Source organism: Condylostylus longicornis, unplaced genomic scaffold (genome assembly GCF_029603195.1).
Source record: "Condylostylus longicornis isolate FDR11 unplaced genomic scaffold, ASM2960319v2 ptg000038l, whole genome shotgun sequence".
In the NCBI taxonomy this organism is placed as follows: domain Eukaryota; kingdom Metazoa; phylum Arthropoda; class Insecta; order Diptera; family Dolichopodidae; genus Condylostylus; species Condylostylus longicornis.
In genome coordinates this window covers 353,413-377,593 of record NW_026578007.1, presented here as the reverse complement: position 1 = coordinate 377,593, position 24,181 = coordinate 353,413, and the positions used below count along the sequence as shown (strand labels likewise).

Sequence of the window (24,181 nt, the reverse complement as noted above, 5' to 3'; positions counted from 1 at the left end):
AGATCATCTGCCGTGTATTCTGGCCCAGACGAATCAACAACACAGACCTCTGGGCTTTAGCCCACCAAGAATCATTCGTAAGGGTTATAAAGAAGCAAAAATGGTGATGGATAGGCCATACATTGCGACGCCTGAAACCATCGCAAGACAGGTATTGGAGTGGAATCCAAAGAGTAGAAGAAGTGTGGGACAGGCCAAAGAAATACGTGGCAAAGAAAAATAAAGAAAGAAATCGCCACGGCTAACATGACATGGGCAGAAGTAAAAATAATGGCCCCTAACAGAGTTCTTTGGAGAAGCTTTGTTTAAGCCCTATGCTACCAAAGGGAGTAAAGCAGGAAAAAAAAATTTACATTTAGGGTGGTTTTATTTTTTATATCTTCTTGATGTTTGTATATTATGTACATACATACACAATATACAAATAAATATATTTCTTAAATTTAAAATGCAAATTCCTTAAAATAAAAATACTGCAAGAATTAGCATCCATATTCACATACATACATATGTATCCTTAACTGTGTAATATCTTTTTTCTTCCTTTTTTTGTTTGTATCTTTATTGCTTGTTCACTTTGTTCTCATCTTCTATTACTATCGGTCAGATGTGAAATCATACATAATTGTTTCGTTCTTTTCCCTATATTTTATTGAAATAAAGAAAACTCTATTTAAAATTAAAAAAAAATTTAATTTCAAAGCAATTAACTTACATTTATTGGTGTTCAAAAATATGCGGTCTCCTTTGTTACTGTTATTGTAAATATCGCACATTAAGAAGAATAACGACACAACTGAAAAAATTAACTTCGACTTCCGGAATTCAAAGTATTTATATCCGAGTGTAATTTTTTTTCGAAGGCTAAAAAACGTTGGTATAGAAGTATTCCACAAGTATATGAACAACATTCTATTCAATGAACAACATTCAATTCTGCATTATTTTGTTACAGAAAAGTTTTATATATTAAAATATAATAGTAATAAAAGCAAGTTTGTGACACTGAATTTTGACTTATGCCATTGTTCTCGCAAATATTTTATATGGCCTCCAATGGTAAAAAGGTTTCCCTCCTCTGATATATGTATGTAAATTAATACATATGTATGTATTATAAATAAAATAAAAAAATATGCACTCATTTCACATAATTTTAAAGCAACTTCATTCAATTCACCTATCACTAGCACCAATTTTATTTTAATCATTTTTAATGATGCAAACGTCATTTGAAAATTATCAAAATTTATGGTGCATGTTGTATAATAAAGAAATTAGTAACTTCATGAGGTAAACATACAAAATTTTGATAAAATATTGTCTAATTAACATTAAGTTTTTCTTAAATACTATAACAAAAATAATGATCCTATGTGCTTTAAGTTTATACATGTTAGTTCATGTGGCACACTACCACATTCTTTTGCATGTATATGTTGACATTTTACAATATACGCAAAATAATCTTCAAATAACGGAAAAGATAGCTCTTGATACATAAGTAACAAAATACGCCCTCTCCGCTGCGGATATGAAATTATAAAAGGAAGGCTGCCAATAAAAAAATTAACACTGTTATTTAATTTTTTTTGTGAATAGAACGGTACGCGTGGTGCTCTTTTACAACTTTGAATTATTTAATCTTATAATATTAAAGAATTTGTGGGCGTAATTTTTATATTTATAATTTAATTTTTCATTATAAATTAAGTAAATAATGTTATATTGCATATAATATAACATTATTATAATATAAGAGTTTTTTATTATGTTCTTATAAATTAAAAACAAAATAATAAAATAACAGAAAATAATATGAAGTTTTCAAAATTATTAAAAATTTTAATTTTTTTGGTTTTTGTGTCAAGTTCTTATGAACTATATGACGGGCAGTAAGTTTGATAATTTTTGTTTTTTTTTTTTATTTAAAAAAATAATTTTTAATTTGAAATTGGATAAAATTTTGATATAAAAATAAATTTAAAGGCCCAAAATCATCTCAAGAAATGGTAACCTTATACTTGAATCAGCGAGGGATAAAAATATTACATTACGAGTGGTTGGGAACGGACGTATTTTAATAAATAATGTTGATATTTCAACAAATAAAATCGTAAAACCACCGGTAAATACATTAGATTTTAACAATAATCAACAAAATTCTTGGAATTTTAATGATGAAGATGAAATAAAAAAAGTTTTAAACACTTTTGCTTTAAATATCACTAAATTAAGCAACATGTGAGTACAAAAATATTTTAATTTTATATTAAGTGTATGTATGTAATGCTTAATAGCGTTTAAATTGTCAATAATTTTAATGTATGTATATGTAAATACTAAAATTATTTAGAAGTTTAAGAAGAAATTTCTTATAAATATTAAGGTCCTGTAGTATTGGAATACCAATTACTATACATATGTAATTAGTAACATTGTTGTAGTATTTTAAATGAAATAGTATTTGCATTTGGTTTCATTTCCCATTTTAAAATTAAATATACTCAGATTTGCTCTAAAACATTATATCAAATATACGTATACATATATGTAATATGGTAATTCATTTATTATTAGCGTTTTAACTCCTTTCAATTTTAGTGAATGTTTTTTAAAACTAATGGCCGAATCGAGTTATCATATTACGTGTATGTATCAATATTCTATGGAAATTTTCTTATTTGATAAAGATAACATGAGAGTTGTAGGTAATTTTTTTCATATTGCAGACATCAGTACTCCGAATGCTATTAAAATAAAGTTGGGTTAAACCAATGGTTTGTAATGTAGCACTTCTCTCTTCAAAAAGTAAAAAAACTGCTATTAAAAACAAACTATTTCATTACTTTCACTCATATACGAATATATTTCAAGGATTGCATATTTTTAGAACTATTTATTAGTCTCTAAAAGCTATTTCAGACTCCTACAACCAGAGGTCTACAAGAAGAATGATATCAAAAATTTGAAAAGAAAACGGATTTTATATAAATATAAATTTTTACTGCCATTTTGTTTTTTAAAGTCCAAATATAGTATTTTGCGGTAGAAAAAGGCAGCTACTGGTTTTTTGAGTTTGGAGAATTTAAAATATGCTTATGGTTTCACCGCAATAAATACTTAAAAAATTGTATTTTTAGGGCTTTAAAGGACTATAATTTGTAGATGGAGGATATAGGTAAAAATTTTCTTCTACGGAAATAAGGTTTTAATAAAGATCTATTTTCATATCAAATTTCAGATTTCTATCTTCAAAGGTATAAGAGTTTTGTAAACATGTCCACGGACGGACGGACAAACGGACAGAATGAAACTTAAAAGCACTTTTTTTTAAATTTTTTGGAAAAGTGCTAAAAAGTAATGTTCAACTTCGATAGGTGAATTTTTTCATTAATTTCATCTAATTTTTTTAAACTTGAACAATTTATTTCTGGTAATGTTCCTTTGTATATGTCTTTTATGCTTTTTACAAAAATGTATAGAGTTTATATAAAGGGAAAAAATGTTCAACGTTCTTTCATGTTATAAGTCATTTACATCTAACAATACCTATAAATTTTGGAATTTGATTTTGATATTTGAAAAACTAATAAATTTTCTTAAAAATATGTTCCATAAATTTTATAGAAGTTCAATCGAAACAAACCCATATAATTGAAATTCAACAACATAAAATTTAAATTAAAAAATTTCAATAGGGTAAATTCACCAAACTCCTTTATATATTTTTCTTTTATTGACAAGCTCTACTCCCTACTTTATATTGAAGAAAATATTAGCTATTTTCAATAATTCAGTGCTAACTTCAAATTAATAGTTTATAATTTTTTTTTGTTCCCTTACGGCCTTTGGAAGCATTAAGAGCTTCTGCTTGACTTTAGAATCAAGCGGTTAGCTCTCAGTTTGATAGGTCATTGAGTTAACTAAGCGGTGACCAGCCCGCCGTAATTTTTTTTCTTTATGCTAACTGTTGAAGGTTATTGACATTTATTCTTTATATTTTTTTGGTACATATGCAACATCAAATATTATGGATACATGGGCAATTATTTTTATAAGAACATTTTATCAGATATTAGTTTATTTAGGTAATAATAAGTATAATTATTTTACTGACCTGACCAGGATTTCAATCTGAGGCCCTTTGGTTAAAGGGCTGGCAGCATAATCACTGTACTATGGATTAGACAGTTTACAGTTACAAGTTTGATAACAAAAGTATGTCAAAAAAATTTTTTAAATAATGCTACAAAATTTTGAAAAAAAATCATAGCATAAAAAAATAACTGGTAACATATTGATTAATATACGTACAACGATGTAACCAATAGATTTGCAAAAGTAACATTTTTAGTTATTGATGATTTACAACTATGTAAAATAAATATTTTTAAAATTTCAGTTGGAAAAACCCAAAAAGGAGCAATTAAATGGTTTCTTTTTTTAAATACCTAGCTTTAATTGTTGTTCACCAAGTACTTGAACTCTCTATAGCTCTATAGCAAACCACTCTATAGAAACTACGTGGATATGTCTGATCCATAATTGGACACACAACTGCCAATTTTCATAAACCTAAATTTATTACTTTTTCGAATATTTTAAATTTGCTTGTAAGCTATGTGGCAGCTACCAAAACCTGCCAAGCCATTCAACAAAACTTTAGGGATTAATGTGACCAGAAATTGGACACACGACGACCAAGTTTAATGAATCTAACTTAATTATTTTCTCAAATAATTAAAATTTGCTTTTGAAATTGTATGACAGCAACCCGAACCTGTCAAGCCATTCAACCAAAACTTCAGAAATATATGTGGCACATGACTGCCAAGTCTCATGAATCCAGCTTTATTATTTTTCCGAATAATTAAAATTTGCTTTTGGAGTTGTTTGGCAGCTATTCGAACCTGTCAAATCATTTCACCAAAACTCCAACAATATTTATGACCTATAATTGGACACATGACTGCCAAGTTATATGAATCTAACTTTATTATTTTTCCAAACTTTTAAAATTAGCTTCTGGAGTTATATATCGGCTATACCCGAACCTGTCAACTCATTTCACCAAAACTTCAGAAAAATATGCAACCTATAATTGGACACATGATTGCCATAAATCTGACTTTATTATTTTTCCAATTATTTAAAATTAGCTTTTGGAGTTGTATGACAGCTACCCGAAACCGTGCAACCATTCCATTAAAATTTTCAGAACATATGTAGAGTGTAATTGGACACGTCTTTGCAATTAAATTGATATTAATATCTTTAATAGTTTTTAAAATTTTTAAAAATCCTTTTTTCGTTGTATGGCAGCTACCGGAACTTTTTGTCCGAATTGGTCTAATTACAACAGCAGTCGTCGTTATCAGAAAAGAAACTCCATACCAAAGTGAAAGTGGTATAAAAAATATTAAGTAAATAAAAAGGACCTACTTTTTCAATAGCGTTTTTCTAAAGAAAAAAAAAAGCATTGTGCGTCGCGGTCGTGTAACTAGTAACCCAGGGGCCAAGTCAGTGGTTATTCAATCAATCATTTTTACCGACCGTATTGTGTATACAATAGGTAGGTTATGTGATGGCAATAAATTTTGCATATCGAGTTTTCGGTGGGAATGCAACTCTCTATAGTAGGGAAGTGTAAGTAAACTATTTTTAGCAACCTGTCGGTCTGTGTGTGCACACGTGTATTTCAAGTTCGGCTGAATCGATTTGGATGAAATTTTATATGTAAGTTTATCTCGACCATGGCACGGATTGATCAACTTTTGGGATATATCAGGCCTCGGGAACTGCACTTTTTAGCGGACCTGTTTTACATTTATGAAAATTTTGAAGAAAATATTCAACCGATTTACTTGAAATTTCATATATAAGCTTCGCTCGACCTGCCGCAAAAATTCCTAATTCTTGGAAGAAATCAGGTATCAGCAACTGGGCGTTTACTACGGGCAAAATATACATTTTTTTGTATATATAAAGAAATAATCAACCAATTTCACTGAAATTTAATATTTGAATTCCTCGTAATAAAACAATGAAAATATAAATTTTTTGGAAAGTTCAGGGCTCGAAAACTGATTTGCGGGCCGATATCTACGGAACGAATTTATGGAATTTCTTGAAATTTGATATTTGAGTTCTGGTTGTTACCGAAAATAACTGGCGAGCATTTCAGGAAATTCGGATAGCACAAAGCAAACTCTACTAAGAGCCAAATTTACATTTTTCTAGGTATGTTAACTATAAGTTTGCTAATGTCCTAAAAATTGAAAAGAACAGACATTTTTATAATATTCCGTAACACTTTCACTTAACTAGACAATACACAATGCGGTCGGTTATGTCGGCTGACCCCTCAGATTTTTATTTTGTAAACACCAAGAAAAAAAATATGTATATTTCGTTGAACATATTTCGTTTTCGTGTGCAACTTACGCAGCCCAAAAAATTGCATCAAATAATTAGCGTAGCACAATTAGTCAGCATGTTATTAAAAAAATTTTTTTTTTCTACATCTTTACTAACATACATTTTAATTCTGTTATTGTACATTCTTCTTTATACACATGTATATTCTTATTAAAGTTTTTTTGTGTTGTATACATTACGAAAGGACTCCGACAATCTCCTTTTTTCCTACCACTTGTGAGTTTTTTCGGTTTCCTTTCAACTGTTTTAAATTATAAAAACTTATTCAACATTTTATACCTGTTCAATTTACAAACAGTAATGTATTAAAAAGATGCTTTCCAAGAAAAAAAATTTTTTAGCCCTAATTCGAAAAGCAAACCGAAAAAAGAAAAATCTGCGTTCTTACTTTTCAGATAATTTTTCGCTGCAAATTGATCAAAGAATCATTCCTAAAATTATTTGCCACCTTATGCGAAACACCGTATACATATATAAATAACCAATAATAGAAACAAAAACAAATCTTTTATTTTGCAGAACTACACAACAGAAACTTCAATTACGACGTTTACAAACTCGAGTATCTCGAATAAATAGGGATTTTTTGAATTTAATTAACAATTTGAAAGCCAATAAATGCGTTGATGGACCCTGCAAAAATGGTGGAACTTGTATACCAATTTACAATAGCTTCTTATGTCAATGTAGTGCAGCTTGGCAGGTAAGGAACTTTATTAGCATATTAGTTTAGCAAGGAATACATCTAATATTATTTACGAAAAATTAGAAATTTAAAAAAAACTTTCAATTTCATTCCAATCAAAGATGAAGGCTTGAACGCCTTTTTCACCAAATATATAAAAAAAAAGTTTACTGAAAAAATCTTTTTATTATTTAAAAATTTTGAATGTTTATTTTATATGATACTATAAATAAAAAATTCAAAAAAGATTTAATCTTGTTGGGTACCACAACTTTTGTTCGGGACTTTTGTTTTATATTATTTCCTTCATTTTAAAATAATGAAAACAATGTACTAATTTTTCGGTTTAATAACTGCAAAAAATATTGCAGGGTTAAATAGGATTTAAACTAAATTTTTTAAACGTCATAAAATTTTAGGCCCCTCAAACAAAAATATTATTTTGTTATAACATTTTCTTTTGTTTTATTTTTTGTGTTGAAATAAAATAAAATAAGAAAAATATATTTACCAGTTTACAATATAAAATGTGCGTTAAATGCTTTTGCACCTGCAATATCAATTAAAAAAAACTCTGTGATTCTTCATGATATATATTTATAATGTAACCGATAATGCAAAAAACAAATGTCACATAATTTATATTGTCAATAATTGCTGGTCATAATTCAAAAATTTTTTGGCGTTTTTGTAAAAAAATTTCCGATTTTGTCTTTTGTGCAAAATGGAGAATTATTAAGAGGATAAGTAATTTTATTAATTTAAATTTAATTCTCGAAAATAAAAATAACTTGTTGTTAAAGCAGTTTGTCAACCGCTTGTATGCAAAAAATGTATATCAAATTTGAAATGCAAGTTTTTTAGCATAAATGATTGATTGCAGATTAGTGACCGCCGGATGCAATTGTTATGGATCGGCAATTCACATTGTCAATTACACCATAGCAATCGTACATTTGTTACTTTTTATTAAAAAAAATCTAGGTTCTATTTCTTAAAGAATAATAGTCTAAATTTTCATTTTAGCAGTTACGACTGCTTAATTATATATTATACATACACATATAGGTTATTATGTTTTTAATGATACGATTAGTGAACATAAAACTTTAAGTCAACTAGATAAATTACTGAAAAAAACTTGCTATTAAGCTGTAAATAAAACAGCTTATATAGCCCAAATTCAAATCCCAAGATAGGGGATAAATCCTTTTCAAGAAACGGCAAAACTTAAGCTCATTATGTATTTAATAATATGTTTGAGGGCGCCAGAGGCACCTGTCTTCGGTTATTACGGCATCGAAGGACGAATTTTTCTAATTTTTTTTTTTCTAATTATTTAATCGGTTTTCTTGTATTATTATACATATATACTTCAAAAAATTAAATAATTTAAAACACAATAATACATTGTATGTTGCATTAGCTTAAAAAATTAGCAAATAAAAAAACTTACCACAAGACCCTGTACCACTGGTGAAATCCTTAAATGTAAAGAAACTCAATAACAACAAAAGCTTTTGAAATATTAGGTATTTTTTTTTACGAAAGAAATTTAACTTATCTTTCTAGTTATTCAACCTGAAAAACAAAATTATGTTTTAAAAATGTTCACATTGGAATAAAGTTATTTTTGTGACAATCGTTGAGCATGTACTGATTTATTCGCGACAGTAATTTCTCGGTTAATTTAACTTAGTTTGCAGAAAACTTCTATGTAAAGTATAAGTATAACTATACATTACAACAATCAGTAACAATATTAAGAATAATTATACCACATACTCATGTAATCGTTTACACTGCGTATTAAACTAAAGCTTATTCAACTTATGATAACCCTTATACCTTACGAACATCCTAATAGTAGCTTACGAAAGAAAAGAGATATAAATGTCTGTAATCTATTTTATATCGACTATTATATATCGAAAATTTTCAGAAGTTTTGAAAAACATCGCTTCACTTATTTTAATGTTGTTAATACGTAATTTTGGTATTTTAACTGTTGTCTATGTTATTTTTCAGTGAGAAAATAAGGATCTTTAATAAAATAAAAATAAAATAAGAGGGAATAATAATAAAGCTCAACAAACATTATCAAACCACCGGCGACATGATGATAATTATTACCTTGGTTTTGGAAAAGATTGAAAAAGTATTTTGGGATATTAAAAATAAAGATTATCATTTAAAAAAAAACAAACACTTATTTAAGTTTTTGCACAGCATAACATAGGGAATAAAGCCAATATTTTAAAAGCTCGTCAAAACAAGAGTGAATTTTTAATTTTAGGAAGTGATACATAAATTTACCCTTTAAAAATCTCCCTATTGACATTTATTTGTACGATTATTGTGACTAGCTTTTCCAATAATTAATAACAAACTATATATCTTTATATCTAACAAGTCCCAATGATAAGCGAGAAACTTGAAAGCAAGACCTTACTTTATATGGGTTTTTTAAGTCGAAATAGCTATTTTTTGAGAAGAAGTATTAAAATAAATTCACACTTATTATAAAGCAGGTAAAATTCCAAAAATATATTCAAAAAATCAATTAAATATAATTATATTTTCATTCACAATTATTTTAAAATTCTTAAAATACATATGCGGAAAAACAACAAGCACAACCTTCGCCTTTAAAATTTTATATGGTACTGAAAACACTTCATTATTTTTAAGTGAACAGTTTTTTTTTCTCGTAGGGTAAGTTAACTCAAGATATGGGAAGTAACTGTAGTGTCAAGTTGAAAATATAATTAATGAAAGATAATTATTAAATATTGATATGAATAGATAGTAAACAAATTGAATTTGAAAAACAATTTGAAGAGGGAATTAAAAAATAATATCTAAAATACATTCAAATATTATTTTTCCAATACAAATTTTATATACACTTCAAAATTTTAATTCTATTTTTATTTAAGAAAATTTTTTAAAATTTAATATATTACCTGAGCAAAAAAATATTAGGTTTTGGAAAAGACAATCATATATTTTTATAACCGGATTCAGAAATTCCGAATGTATAATGATTTTTGTCCATTTGCGTTTACTATTAAGTTTCATACACAACCAGGAACACTTTATAAATAGATTACTATTGTTTACCTGCTATTAAATATAAAACAAGAGCAAAAATTAATTATTAAGTACTCGATATAACATGTTTGAACTAGTTTTAAAATAATTATGTACAAAAAAATTGATTGGAAGTAGGTACATATATATTATTTTAATAACTTAAAAACAAATTGAAATTATTTGAAACAATTCTATAAGTATAAATAAACGAAATGAGATAACTCAAATTGTTGAAATGTGTCAACCTAGATTACTTTTATTTACATTTTTGTTAGCAGACACTACTCAACTTACCTTATTGGGAAATACAAAATGTACATGAAAAATCATACACCCTTCCCCATTAACATTTGAAACCATACTGAATATGAATTTTTTCCTCCTACCTTCCTTTCTTTTTCGTACAATAGAATTTAAATGGGAAGCTTTTTAAAAAATGTGTATATATCCTGAGATTTTTTAAAATATTAAACTCTTTTTTGCGACACGATCAATGGCATTTCGTAAAAAAAAATGAGTTGGGACTTGTTAGATATAAAGACAATAGTTTATACTTTTCGGAATTTTTTTATAAAATCATTATGAAGCACATCAAAGCTTCTCTCGAAGCCTGTGTAATAAAATTTCGATTTATATTTACGTAAATTTAATTGAACTTAGTTTCAAAATTAATATGTATAAGCAAAAAATTTAACACGGATTGTTATACTAATTAAAAACAATTTAGGGTGTTACATGTGAAACTGATGTCGATGAATGTTCACAGTTTTTGAAAACTCCTAATTTGGGTTGCCAAAATGATGCGTGGTGCGAAAACACTCCTGGCGGATACAAGTAATAGCAATTATTAAAATAAAAAGAAATTTTTACAAAACATTTTTACTAATTTACCATTTTAGTTGTCGATGCAAATCAGGCTACTTTGGAGTACATTGTACAGAAAAGGAAAGAGATTGTTTAAAAGGATCTACTCACGAGCTATGTGGAAATGGAGTTTGTCTTAATACCAAAAATGGAATTGAATGTTTATGTGATCAAGGGTGGAAAAAACACGAAGTCACTGGAGCATGTACCGTAGATATAAATGAATGTGAAGCTGATATTAATCCATGCCACTCAACATGCATTAATGTGCCAGGGAAATTTTATTGCGGACCATGTCCCAATGGTTTTAGTGGAAATGGCTTTGTTTGCAGTGATATAAATGAATGTGATATAAACAATGGTGGTTGCAGTCAACTTGCGAAATGTGTTAATACGTTTGGGTCATTTCATTGCGGTATGTGTCCTCCTGGTTATTATGGAGATGGGCGAACTTGCGAACTATCTGAAACTAATTCATGTGATTCACTGGGCTATTGTTCGCCTCATGCCAATTGCCGCATCATATCTGGTGTCCCAATTTGTACTTGTAAGATAGGCTACGAAGGAAATGGGCAAATATGTATAGCAACCATACCGGAGTCAAATCCTTGTGCTTCAAATCCATGTGCTGTAAGAGTGAATTTATAACAAAATAAATTGTCATCACATACTTTATTTTCAGCCGAATGAACGTTGTGAACGACTATTAAATTCAGGATATAAATGCGTTTCGTATTCTTTATGTTTAAATAATCCATGTAAAAATGGAGGAACTTGTATAGAAAAAGGGCAAACATTTGAATGTGCATGTGCTCAAGGCTTCAAGGGACGCACATGTTTGACGATTGACAATGGTATGTGTAATAAAGTTATAGTCGACGATACTGGGACTTTGGATTTGATGAACTATCCCCCCGATTCAAACTGCTACTATATTCTACAAACAACGCTGGACAAAATTTTGAATGTTACTTTTAATAAATTTAACTTGAATAACAGCACAGACTGTTCGAGAAATTTTCTACAGTTGCATAATGGTAAAAATTCTGCTGCACCAGGCTTTGGACGATATTGTGGAACGCTATTTCCAATGAATGGTCAATTTTATACATCACACAATTTTCTTTATATATGGTTTAAAACAGATTCTTCACCATCAAATCCTACACTTGGCTTTCAATTATCATGGGAGTCCGTCAACCCAGTTTGTGGTGGCCAATTTACCTTTGAAAATAATTTAAAATTGGCCGGTACCATATCTTCACCAGGTTGGCCAAGTATGTCTCCACCGAATCGTGATTGTTCTTGGAATTTTTTGGCTCCAAATGGAAAAAAATTAGCCTTTCGAATTATAGAAATCAAATTAAGTGGAACAGAAACTAATTGCGGTGATTATATAGAGGTACTCTTGTGGATTACAGGGTAAAAGATGTGCATGCTTGCTATTATTCGACTTATAGATTGTGTACCTTTTTATTCACATATTTTCTTGTTATAAAATCTCTATAAAAGAGAAAAATTTAAAAATATAAGAGGCACTTATAAGATTTCACACAATTCAAGAGGTTCATTTTTTTAAGACAATCAAGCTTCAATCAAATAGAAGATCAAATAGAAGATCTAAATTTTGTCATTCAAAAAACTGCGTTGCAATGAGTTTTACAATTTTGAATTTTGTCTTTGAATTGCATATTTTCCAAAAATATTTCATAGACTAAACTTTGCAAATCTTTAATATAAGACTCTGTTATCTGATTTGATAACACAAATTCAATATGATAATAAACCCATTAGAACAGTATTTTACTATGGATTTTTTTCTCTTCAGTTGACCTTTAAATCACGGTTTAGGTTTTAAAATTACATAAAATTTTACGTTTATCACGCCAAATTTTATGTCGTCATTTAAGAATCGTAATTGCCAAAACACTTCGAACAACTGTCGAAGAACTGTCGAAGAGTTTTGGAAATGAGAATTCTAAACTCGTCTGAAAATAAACTACTGTTTCTACTCGATAATAAAAGTCGATAAGCGTGCAAAACTTTTATGCTATAAAATACGTGTTCTTTTATCGTTACTTTTAATAAAAAATTTCATTAACAATAAAAATTTAAAATAAATATTAGATTCGAAATGGAGACGATAGTACAAAGTTATGTTCGTCCAGCATTACGCCTTCAGTTTATGAAACCACTTCAAATAGTGCAGAAATAAATTTTCATTCTGACCAGTATTCCAGTGACAGCGCATTTCAAATTCATTACGAAATAACAGAAGGGATTCCCAATTGTGGAGGTATTTTTGATAAAACTCATGGATCCTTACAATCACCGAAAACAGAAGATCCAACGTTGAAAGCTATTTCATGTCAATATTTAATAAGACAACCAGTTGGAACAAGAGTATTACTTGAATTTGAAACATTTGAAATTCCAGGATTGTACAATTGCTCAATAGCTTCTCTAGAGGTAAATAAAAATTCTTTAGCGTTAAGAAAAATTTAAATAATTTTAATTTAAAATAGATTTATGATGGGAGCAACGAAAATGCACCATTATTAATGAGAAGGTGTTACTCAGACACATTTGAGCCTATAAAATCTAGTGGAAACAATTTAATGTTAAGATATAAATATATCGATGGATTCCCTCATTCAGTTTACAACGGATTTAAAGCGAACTACAAACTATTGTGTGACAAGCAATTAAAAAATTCAAGTGAAGCATTTACATCACCGGGTTTTCCCAATCCTTATCCTAGTGGTATCACATGCACTTATGAAATCCAAGCTCCAGTAAATCATATCATTGCTCTTTCAACAGAAGAATTTTCTTTAAGTGCTGGTAAATTTCAAAGTTGTGCTGTATGGGATAATGTAGAGGTATCATATGAAAAATATAAAAAACAATATTTAACTCATTCATAAACTTTATTTTGTATTCCAGATTTTTACAAGTACTTCAAATTCTTCTCGATTTTGCGATGGGCCAACAGAAATTCTCTTATCCAAAAATAACTATATGAAAATTATATTTAATTCCCTTAATAATTTTAATAAGGCTAAAGGATTTAAATTTCGTTATCAATTCGAAAATACAGGTTGTGGCGGCGTGTTGACCGAACTTAATGGGACTATTTCAACAATTAACTCAAGAATGTCAGATTACTTCTGCGAATGGATAATAAAAGCACCACCTGACTACAGCATTAGTTTAAAATATAAAAGAATTAATTATAATAACTTGAATTATTCAAATTGCGATAAACAACTCTTTCAATTTCAAAATTTTTCCAGCGGTGAAACACTTAAAACCGAGTAAATATGCCGAAATTTTTAAAAATAAAACATATCCATAGTGTAGAATTATCATCTATGTACATCAAAATTTTACATATCGTCATTCGTTACCCTAATATTTTACTGTCGTATATTTTTTCATTTTTGGCAATTCAAATTTAAAGCTGAAAATGCAAATTATAGATTTAAAAATCCAATTTTTTGAAAAGTATGCGTATAAGAAGCATACTCGTATATGACGAACACACAATAAATTAGCGTGTTAAAAAGTAATATGTTCATTTTTCCATATACGTCAAAATAACAGTTTGAAAATAGTAAAAAAACACTGTAGGTACTTATTATACAATTTTTTTATTCTTTTTATATGTTTATTACACATGAAATTTAAACAAAACTTTCTTTATTAACAATAACATTTATTTTAGAAGAAATCAAACAAAACAAAGAATTCATTCTCAAAGTAAAAACGAAAATAGATGTAGTTGACCGTGTCAACTCTGCCATATCTCTGCTTGTGATAGCCTATTTACATAGGTACACATTAAAGTATTAATTATTTTAATTTAAATTGTTTCTTCTTAGCGTATTTCGACTGCAGTTATTGTCTGTCAGCAACCAAATATATGACACTAAAATATTGAGGTGACGATATGTATTCATTAAATTTATTTATTTATGTTTAGCTTAAACATTTTACATAACTTAAAATTAAAGAATGCATATACATACATACAAATTTTACAAAACATAAATAAATTTCTCTAGTCAATTTTCTTATCTGTTATTCTATTTTTGAAATATTTTTCATAACTACTAAATAATTTAATAAATTAAAATATTAATGGATGCAAGTAATTAATTTATTTTAACACATTTTAAATCACATTTTACTAACTGAGTAACCGAATCTTTATGTTTAAGTTATATCTTCTAAATTTAAATAACACAATCAAAAACTAAAATACGTCAATATTCAACATCGAATTTCTTAATATTCCTCTAACACACACAATTTTAATAAAAATTTAAAATTTTGGTTCCTAAATTAACTGAAAAACTGAAATTGAATTACAAAAAATTTTATTGTTTTGGAAAATTTTAATAAAAAGGTGTTAAGAACAAATTCATTTGAGCTTTCTTCTTCTTCCACTGCATTACAGTCCTCTGTGGACCAAAGCTTCCTTCACTATCCTCTTCCAATTGTCTCGATCTTGTGCAGATGTTGTGTAGTTATTTATGTTCAATATTTTTAAATCTTCGACTACTGAATCTAACCACCTCAATCTAGGCCTGCCTCTAGCTCTAGTTCCGTGATCTTTTCTCTGCAATATTGTTTTGACCTTACTGCTTTCATTCATACGGATTACATGGCCCAGCCATCTTATCCTTTGCGATTTTACATATCTTGTAATTGTTTCAAATTTCATCATTTCTTCCAGCTCATGGTTGTATCTTATTCTGAAAGTTCCGTCCTCATTTCTCGTTGGTCCAAAAATCTTTCTCAATATTTTTCTTTCGAAAGTAGCTAACAGGTTCCAATCAGACATTTTAACGGTCCAACATTCGCATCCATAAGCAAGTACAGGTCTAATTAAAGTCTTGTATATTTGTAATTTACTATTTCTCGAGAGTAACCTAGATTTCATCAGCTTCAGGTTCATGTAATAACATTTGTTAGCTGCATTTATTCTCTCTTTGATAGCATTTGTAAAATCGTTTGTACTTGAAAAAACAACACCTAAGTACTTGAAATCTTGTACATTTTCAAACTCATAGCTTCCGATTTCTAAATTTCGAGAATTTCTTGAAGATCTGGTTTTGATGAAGTACTTTGTTTTTTCTTCATTTATGTTGAGGCCGATTTCTTTGGTATTTTTAACTAGTCTTGTGAAGATCTCCTTTATTTGCCTTTCATTTCTGGCGACAATAGCTATATCATCTGCGTAAGCACAAATTTGAAACGATTTTGTAAAAATACTTCCTCCATGATCGATTTCCCGGATGGCATAATGAAGCATCAGATTGAATATTAGGGAAGAGAGCGCATCCCCCTGTTTCACACCACATTCTATATTGAAAGGGGCCGTTAACTTTCCTTGGATTAAAACTTTTGCACTATTATTTTTCAAAGTCATGCATGTCAGTCTTATTAATTTTTCGGGGATACCTAATCTCTGCATCACTCCAAAAATCCTTTCTCTATGAATGCTATCGAACGCCCGTTGGAAATCAACAAAAAGACAGTGAACCTCTTTCGAATATTCGTTGAACTTTTCAAATATTTGGCTTAAAATGAAGCATTGATTTGTGGTTGATTTATTCTTTCGAAAACCACATTGGTATTCTGTTAAAATTTCTTCGGCTACATCGTTAATACGAACATACAGAATATTCGTAAAAATTTTATATGCTGTATTCAGTAGAGTAATTCCTCGATAATTTTTACAGTCTTTCTTGTCGCCATTTTTATGTACAGGAAATATTATGCTATTATTCCATGTGTTTGGAAGATTTTCGTGTCTCTTTCTAATATTTGAGCTTTCTAATAATTTTAATATTTTTATATGATGTATGCATAAATTAAATAACTTTAAATAGCCTGCATTACGATATCCAGCATGCTTGCAATGCCTATTACACACATATCACTTACTTAGAAGAATAAAGTTCTACATCGACTAACTATACTGGTTTAAATAATTAGGCTTGCTAAATTTGGCACTTCAGACTTTTTAATGTATCAATTGGTAATTTAGTAATTTAAATATAAATAAACATTTTGTACGCTCTGGAATTTTCTATTATTTAATACATAAAACCGTAGAAGGTTTACAATAAAAAAATTAAAACTTATATATTATATAATTTTTTTTATTTTTTTGACTTTGCAATTAGTATTTATAAAACAATATTTATTGAATATACGGGTTTTATGGCATGGTATCAAATAGTTTTATGTTACACACATAGAAGGTTTAAATTTTAAAATTTGAATTGAAATTTTAAAATTTGAAATTTTCAGTTTCTTTTGTTTTAATAACAATTATTTTGAAATAAAACTATTTAATTTTTCTTTTATTAGTTAAATTACAAGACTTTCAAATTACATTTTCTTTAACAGTTTTTTTTAGTTTCATATAAAACTCTTTAATATTGACACTCTAATTTTTAAATTTTGGTTGATAGAATCTTATTCTAAATAAGCGATATTTGTATTAAATTTTGTTGATTGATACTTTTACAATTTTAAGAAATTTGCCATTTCATATATTGTTAAAATTATAGTTAAAAGCTCCACACCGCTCTTTTAGTTTCATCATTGCATTTTGGAATTCAGTGTTATAATCTACAATTACAACAAACTGAAAAATAGAGTTTTCATCTGAATTCAGAGGATTGTATTTCTACAAGTTAGAGCACATGTCATCTATTTTTTAAAATTATTATTTTAATCAAAAATTAGCAATTGACTTTTTTATACTTGTTATTACGGACCGTATTGTGTAAACAATAGGTAGGTTATGTGATGGCAACAAATTTTGCATATCGAGTTTTCGGTGGGAACGTACTTCTCCATAGTACGGAAGTGTAAATAAACTATTTTTAGCAACCTGTCGGTCTGTCGGTCTGTCCGTCGGTCCGTCTGTCGGTCTGTGTGTGCACGCATGTATCTCAAGTTCGGCTGAACCAATTTTGATGAAATTTTATATGTAAGTTTGTTTCCACCATGGCACGGATCGATCAACTTTTGGTATATATCAGGCCTCGGGAACTGCACTTTTTAGCGGGCCTGTTTTACATTTTTGAACATTTTGAAGAAAATATTCAACCGATTTACTTGAAATTTTATATATAAGCTCAGCTCGACCGTCCGCAAAAATTCGTATGTTTTGGAAGAAATCAGGCATCGGCAACTAGGCGTTTACTACGGGCCAAATATACATTTTTGTGTATATAAAGAGAAATAATCAACCGATTTCATTGAAATTTAATATATACTCCTCGTATTAAAACAATGAACATATAAATTTTTTGGAAAGATCAGGGCTCGAAAACTGATTTGCGGGCCGATTTTACATTTTTCACCATATCTGCGGAAGGAATTGATGGGATTTCATGAAATTTGATATTTGAGTTCTGGCCATTACCAAAACTAATTGGTTTGCATTTCAGGAAATTCGGATAGCACAAAGCGAAACTGTACTAAGAGCCAAATTTACATTTTTCTAGATATGTTAACTATACGCTTACAAATGTCCTTAAAATTGGAAAGAAGTACTTAACAGACATTTTTTTAATATTCCGTATCACTTTCACTCAACTAGACAATACACAATGCGGTCGGTTATGTGCTGACCACATCAGATTTTTTTTATTTTTAAATATGATTTATGCTTTTGATCGTTAAACTGAAAAAATGTATAACAACCAATAATACCAAATTTTTCAATAAAATAAAGTCTCCCAAACCGTGACTTGATATACAGCCTTTAAACCATTACCGATAGTTTTGCAAATTTAGCGGTTGGTATAATATTTTTGCTATTTAAAGCCTGTTATGGTTTTTTCTACACTTTAATTGCCGCTTCGTTATAATATAGCATTTATTAGTCTCATCGCAAAATATTACGTCGTCCCAGTAACCTTCTGGTTGATCCTTATAAGTTTCGGTAAACGAATATCTTTAAACCCGTACAAACGTATATTAACGCTTTCCCATTTACAATTTAAGAAACAATAGTCTGAGATATAGACTTAAGTATATGTTTTTGATTAGCGTCGAATTCTGAGTCGCCCGTACGTCCCAACGATAACCCAAAAAATATTTGAAGTTCTTCTTTTAAGTTAAAACTTTTCTACACAAATAGCTCTAAGTTCAAAAAATAGTAAGAAAAATAAAAATATAACATTGAATATTACAATTTTCTTAACAGGATTTGCAAATTATCTCAAGCAAAAGACTTCACATCTTTTGCCAACACAGTAACTTTAATTCAAATAATTTCAAAGGATCTTTCATATGACGAAGGCTTTGAAGTGGATTATGTAATTTCTGATACAGGTAAGTGTTCAATTTGCTTTAAAACTACACATATACATATGTTTATAAATCTTAAACTTTTATTTACTCGAAATATGTTTTCTCAATTGAAATATTTTTTCATCAAAATTGTTAAAAATTAAACCACTGCCCTGATAAGTAGTAAGTAAACAAGGAAAGCCGAACTGGTTTCCGAACTGTTTCAATCGGGCCAACTTCGATATAATTCGTATGTTTTTTCTCAACTTATGTTCTTATGAAATTATTTTTTAGTGTGAAAAGAAACTATTGAAGAACTAGGAAATTTGATTTGCTTAATATTTTTTTACTTTTATTTTCGTATATTTTAAGAGAAATGAGCAATTAAAGGTATTTAATTGCCCCTTTTTAAGTTCTAAACTGAAGCTTCTAATTTAAATCTTAAAAATATTTAATTTCGCACAATTATATAGATCTTTAAAATTAAAATTAATTTTCGCAGATTTACTGGTTAAATTATATAAGTTATATGTATATATATACACAAACGCAACCAATAACAATAAATTATTATTTCTAGGATAATTATGCTATGATTTTTTTCAAACTTGAAATATTTTTGTTGCATATAAAAAAAATTTTAACAATGTTTTAAAAAATTAGACATACTACAATTTTGGAACGTGCTTTTTTTTTTTTAAAAAAACATCCTACTTGGCAGATTTTGAAGCTTTGCTTTGTCGAATGTTTCTTATATTAATTCTAAGTTGGAAGTGAATTTTTAAAAATAATATTTTCTTCAACATAAAGATGTTTCAAGTAAAGTTTTACAATAAGAGGAAAACATGCTCAGAGTTTGCAGAATTTAGTCCATGAAAAATTTTCAATTTAAATTTTATTTTGAATTTTATCTTGCAATTTAATTTAGTACCCTTTTAAATTACAATGAGGAACGTCTGTATTGATTGAATTTCCATATATTTTAGGAAATATATTTTGAATTAAAACTTACCTATTTTGATAATAGATTTTTGCAAATATCAAAATCAAACTCCATAATTTATTTATATAAAAAGTTTTTGGGTATTTTAAGATGCAAATGACTTAAAACACAAAAGGAGGGTGAAAATTTTTTTGCTAGAAATAAACTCTATATACACTTTTTTAAAAAAAAACAAAAGGAAAATGAGGATTGCTCTCTCTACGGGGTGGCCCTATACTTATCAGGGCAAAGGTTACACCAGAGTATATAACTTAATCTCGTTTTCTATATTAGTAATATAAAATGTCAAAAATTGTAATTTTAGAATGCGGGGGTACGATTGTGGGGGCGTATGGAGAAATCAAATCACCAGCATATCCCAAAGAGTGTAAGTTGTGCGCAAATGTTAGTTATATCATTTTACTAAACATTTTATTCGTATTCATCTTACTGCATATTTAGATCCAAATAGCATGGATTGCACATGGTTAATAGTAGCACCCGACGGCCATCAAATAGAAATTAAGCCGCTCAACTTTTCTTTAGAAATGCTTTCAGAGACTTGTGGGGAAGACTATTTAGAAATAAGGTAAGTAAATACATTTATATTATTATTGCGTAAATGCAGTCATTCTGTTTGCCTTAAAAAGTTTTTTAATGAATTTACGCTCTAAATTCCTAGAGAGGGTGTCTTTTCTTCTTTCGCAAAAGTCGTCGTTCTATAAGCTTAGTTTCTTTAGGTGTTCCTTGAATCGCCTTTCAGAAAGCCGATAACTTTTCTCAAATGTTTTCCGACATCTTTATAATCGCTTTGAAAAATTCCAATCAAAATGTGCTAGGTAGAGTCTCGGGCGCGTTCTTCATGCTGGCTTAGCCAAATAAGAAACTTGGTCCAATGTTAGGCGCACCACCATCATAAGACTACCTTTGTACATAGAACTTTTAATTAACAAAAGGCTACTAAAGATTTTTCAAAATCCACCCGCGGATCTCTGGACACCGCCTCTGTGTTGAAAAGAGTCTCCTCTGTATGATGTCACAGAGAATCTCCATGTTTGTGTGGAGGCCATCGGCGCTGGCCTGATACTCAATGCCCTGACTAATGAAGCGTAAATCTATCTGGCCACCAAACTGAAGTTATATTTCTAAATATTCAAATTAAAAACGTTAGAGAAACAATTCTGAATGTTCTTTTTTATAAAATTTTGAGTATTCTTTGTGGCTCTCATTTTATTTAGTATAGTTTTAAAAGTCATATAGGTTATGACAATTTTTTGTTGCTATTTATGATATTTTTTTTCAATTTTTTTTTAAACTCAATTTATTATTCAAAAATTTCACTCTTCAATTCAGTGTCATTCCATTTGGAAAGCGGAAGTTACCAACAAATTTCTTTTTAATTTAAATTTTAAATTAAATAAAATATGTAGAATCAGTAGAGGTAAAAATATTAATCAATTTCCTTTACATAAATAATTTCCTTTTAAACTCCATATGAATTTGGAATTTATTTTTAATTTCCTCTCTGAGCTTGGTGACTTGATAAATATAGTATCCGTGTTACCCTAACAAAAAAACCAAGTAGCCCGTTCACAACTGGATTTTAAACCAAGTAGCTCGTTCACAATTGGAGTATTAAGGATGACAATATACCATCCTTGCGGACGCTCTCTGACTAGGATGACACTTATGCTGCAATATTTCGCCCAACAGCAGCTAAAAAAAAATTAAAATCGCTAAAAACAAATTTCAAAAATAAATACATATGTAATTTAATACTGATTATAATAAAATCTCTTGAAGGCGAAAAAATCGTCAGTTAAAGTGCCTACAAAATATTCAGTACTAAAAAGTGATATTAAGTTCTGGCAGATCTGGAAATTTCCAAATTTAATTAACATGGCAATGACCGAATTTTTTATTGGTAATATTGTCAGTATTCTTTGATTTATTAATTCACAAAGAAATGTAAATTTCTTTGGGTTGTTTAGGCATACACACCTGACTCATCTGATGGAGAGCCCGGTCAATTCACATAAGATTTTTATAGATATAAAACTATTGGAATAAGATAGTTTCTTACTTAAAAAGCCTACATATATAATTCGGCCATAAAATAAGATAAAACAAGTAAAAATGTTTCAGTCAGTATAAACCGACCGAATTATACCCTGCACCTAGACAATCTGAGTCTAAAAATTTTAAAATATCTAGAATTAGTTTTCATTGTTGTATACCAATTACTCGAACCTGTCCAAACACTCTATAGAAACTTCACGGATATGTCTGACCAATTTTGGACACAAACTGCCAAGTTTCATGAATCTAACTTTATTATTTTTGTGAATTTTTTAAATTAGAACTTGGAGTTCCATGGCAACTATCCTAACGTGTCAAGCCATCCAACCAAAATTTCAGGAATATATCTAACCTGAAATTGGACACACGACCCCTAAGTTTTGTGAATCTGACTTTCTTATTTTTCCAAATATTTAAAATTAGGTTTTGGAGTTGTATGGCAGCTACTCGAATCATCGCAGCCATTCCGTCAAAATTTTTGTAACATATGTAAAGTGTAATTGTAAATTGCCTTTGTAAATTTGGATATTAATATCTTTATTTGTTTTTCAAATAATTAAAAAAAATCTCTTTAAGTTGTATAGCAGCTACCTGAACCCGTTGTCAGAATTGGACCAATTGCAATAGCAACCGTTCTTTGCAGAAAAGAAACAACGTGTGAGAGTCTTCGGTGTCCATTGCATTATTCGTTTCTGAGTTATCGTGCGATCGTTCTGACGAACTGGCAGGCGGACAGACATGGCCAAATCATTGCACAACTTTACGCTGAGCAAGATTATATATACTTGTTCATGCTGGAGACGATTCCTTCAAGTGGTTACAAACTCCATGTCATGGTGAATACAGGTTTCCCTTGATGTACATGCTCCCGATATAAATAATTTCGATATACCATATAAAAAAATTTAAATACCATTTTTCTTTTATATAAATTTTTCCGTTGTTTTATTATTAACTGCTTTTAAGCACTTTTTCAAAAATTTTTCACTCTCTGATCTTCCGTGGACATGTTTACAAAACTTCTACACCTTTGAAGATAGAAAGCTAAAATTTTATATGTGCATACATCTTTACTAGAAACTTATTTCCGTAGAAGAAAATTTTTACCTCTCTCCGCCCCTCTGAAAGTAGCCCCTTTTAAATATTTCTTGCAATCAAACCATAAGCATTTTTCAAATTTTGCAAACGCAGAAAGGCAGTGGCTTGCTTCTCCTATCGCTTCTCCTACTATAGTTAAACTTTAAAAAAACAAAATGACCGTTCAAATTTGCCGTTATCTAAAATCCGTTTTTAGATACTAATAAATAGTTTATTTCATTAGAAGAAAATTTTCCTCCACCCCATCTCCACCCCATCTGAAATTATCGCCTTGATATTTGTAATATTTGAATTTTTGACGTTTTTTAAACGCAGAAAGCTAACGGTAAATTCTATGACGTTAAAAAATATAATTATTTTTCTTAACTCATACAATTAACCCTTAAAATTGAGTATTATGTTAAGCCCTCTTTAAATTAATTTTTGCTTTTTTTGAAAGACTGCATATATGCATCATCCGAAATATATGCAATCCTAGAAATAATTTCGTGCATGAATGAAAATATTTTTAATAGTGTGATATGTATACATACACTGTATTTAAAAACAGCGTTTTCACTTATTGAAGGGAAAAGTGCTACAATACAAACCATTGGTTTGATCCAACTTTATTC

The 24,181-nt window shown here is 28.9% G+C and overlaps 1 protein-coding gene across 1 annotated transcript in view; it reads left to right on the top strand.

Annotated features, from left to right (window-relative positions):
• The window catches only part of LOC129609223 (cubilin homolog), a 59,446-nt gene that overhangs the window by 7,897 nt on the left and 27,368 nt on the right, over nt 1-24,181 (top strand). Inside the window, exons 2-12 of the mRNA XM_055521154.1 lie at nt 1,990-2,244; nt 6,961-7,144; nt 10,950-11,056; nt 11,122-11,716; nt 11,769-12,488; nt 13,214-13,555; nt 13,612-13,968; nt 14,033-14,403; nt 19,323-19,450; nt 20,716-20,778; nt 20,853-20,979. Of these exons, the coding sequence (XP_055377129.1) occupies nt 1,990-2,244; nt 6,961-7,144; nt 10,950-11,056; nt 11,122-11,716; nt 11,769-12,488; nt 13,214-13,555; nt 13,612-13,968; nt 14,033-14,403; nt 19,323-19,450; nt 20,716-20,778; nt 20,853-20,979 (3,249 nt within the window). The remainder of the gene's footprint in view (nt 1-1,989; nt 2,245-6,960; nt 7,145-10,949; nt 11,057-11,121; nt 11,717-11,768; nt 12,489-13,213; nt 13,556-13,611; nt 13,969-14,032; nt 14,404-19,322; nt 19,451-20,715; nt 20,779-20,852; nt 20,980-24,181) is intronic.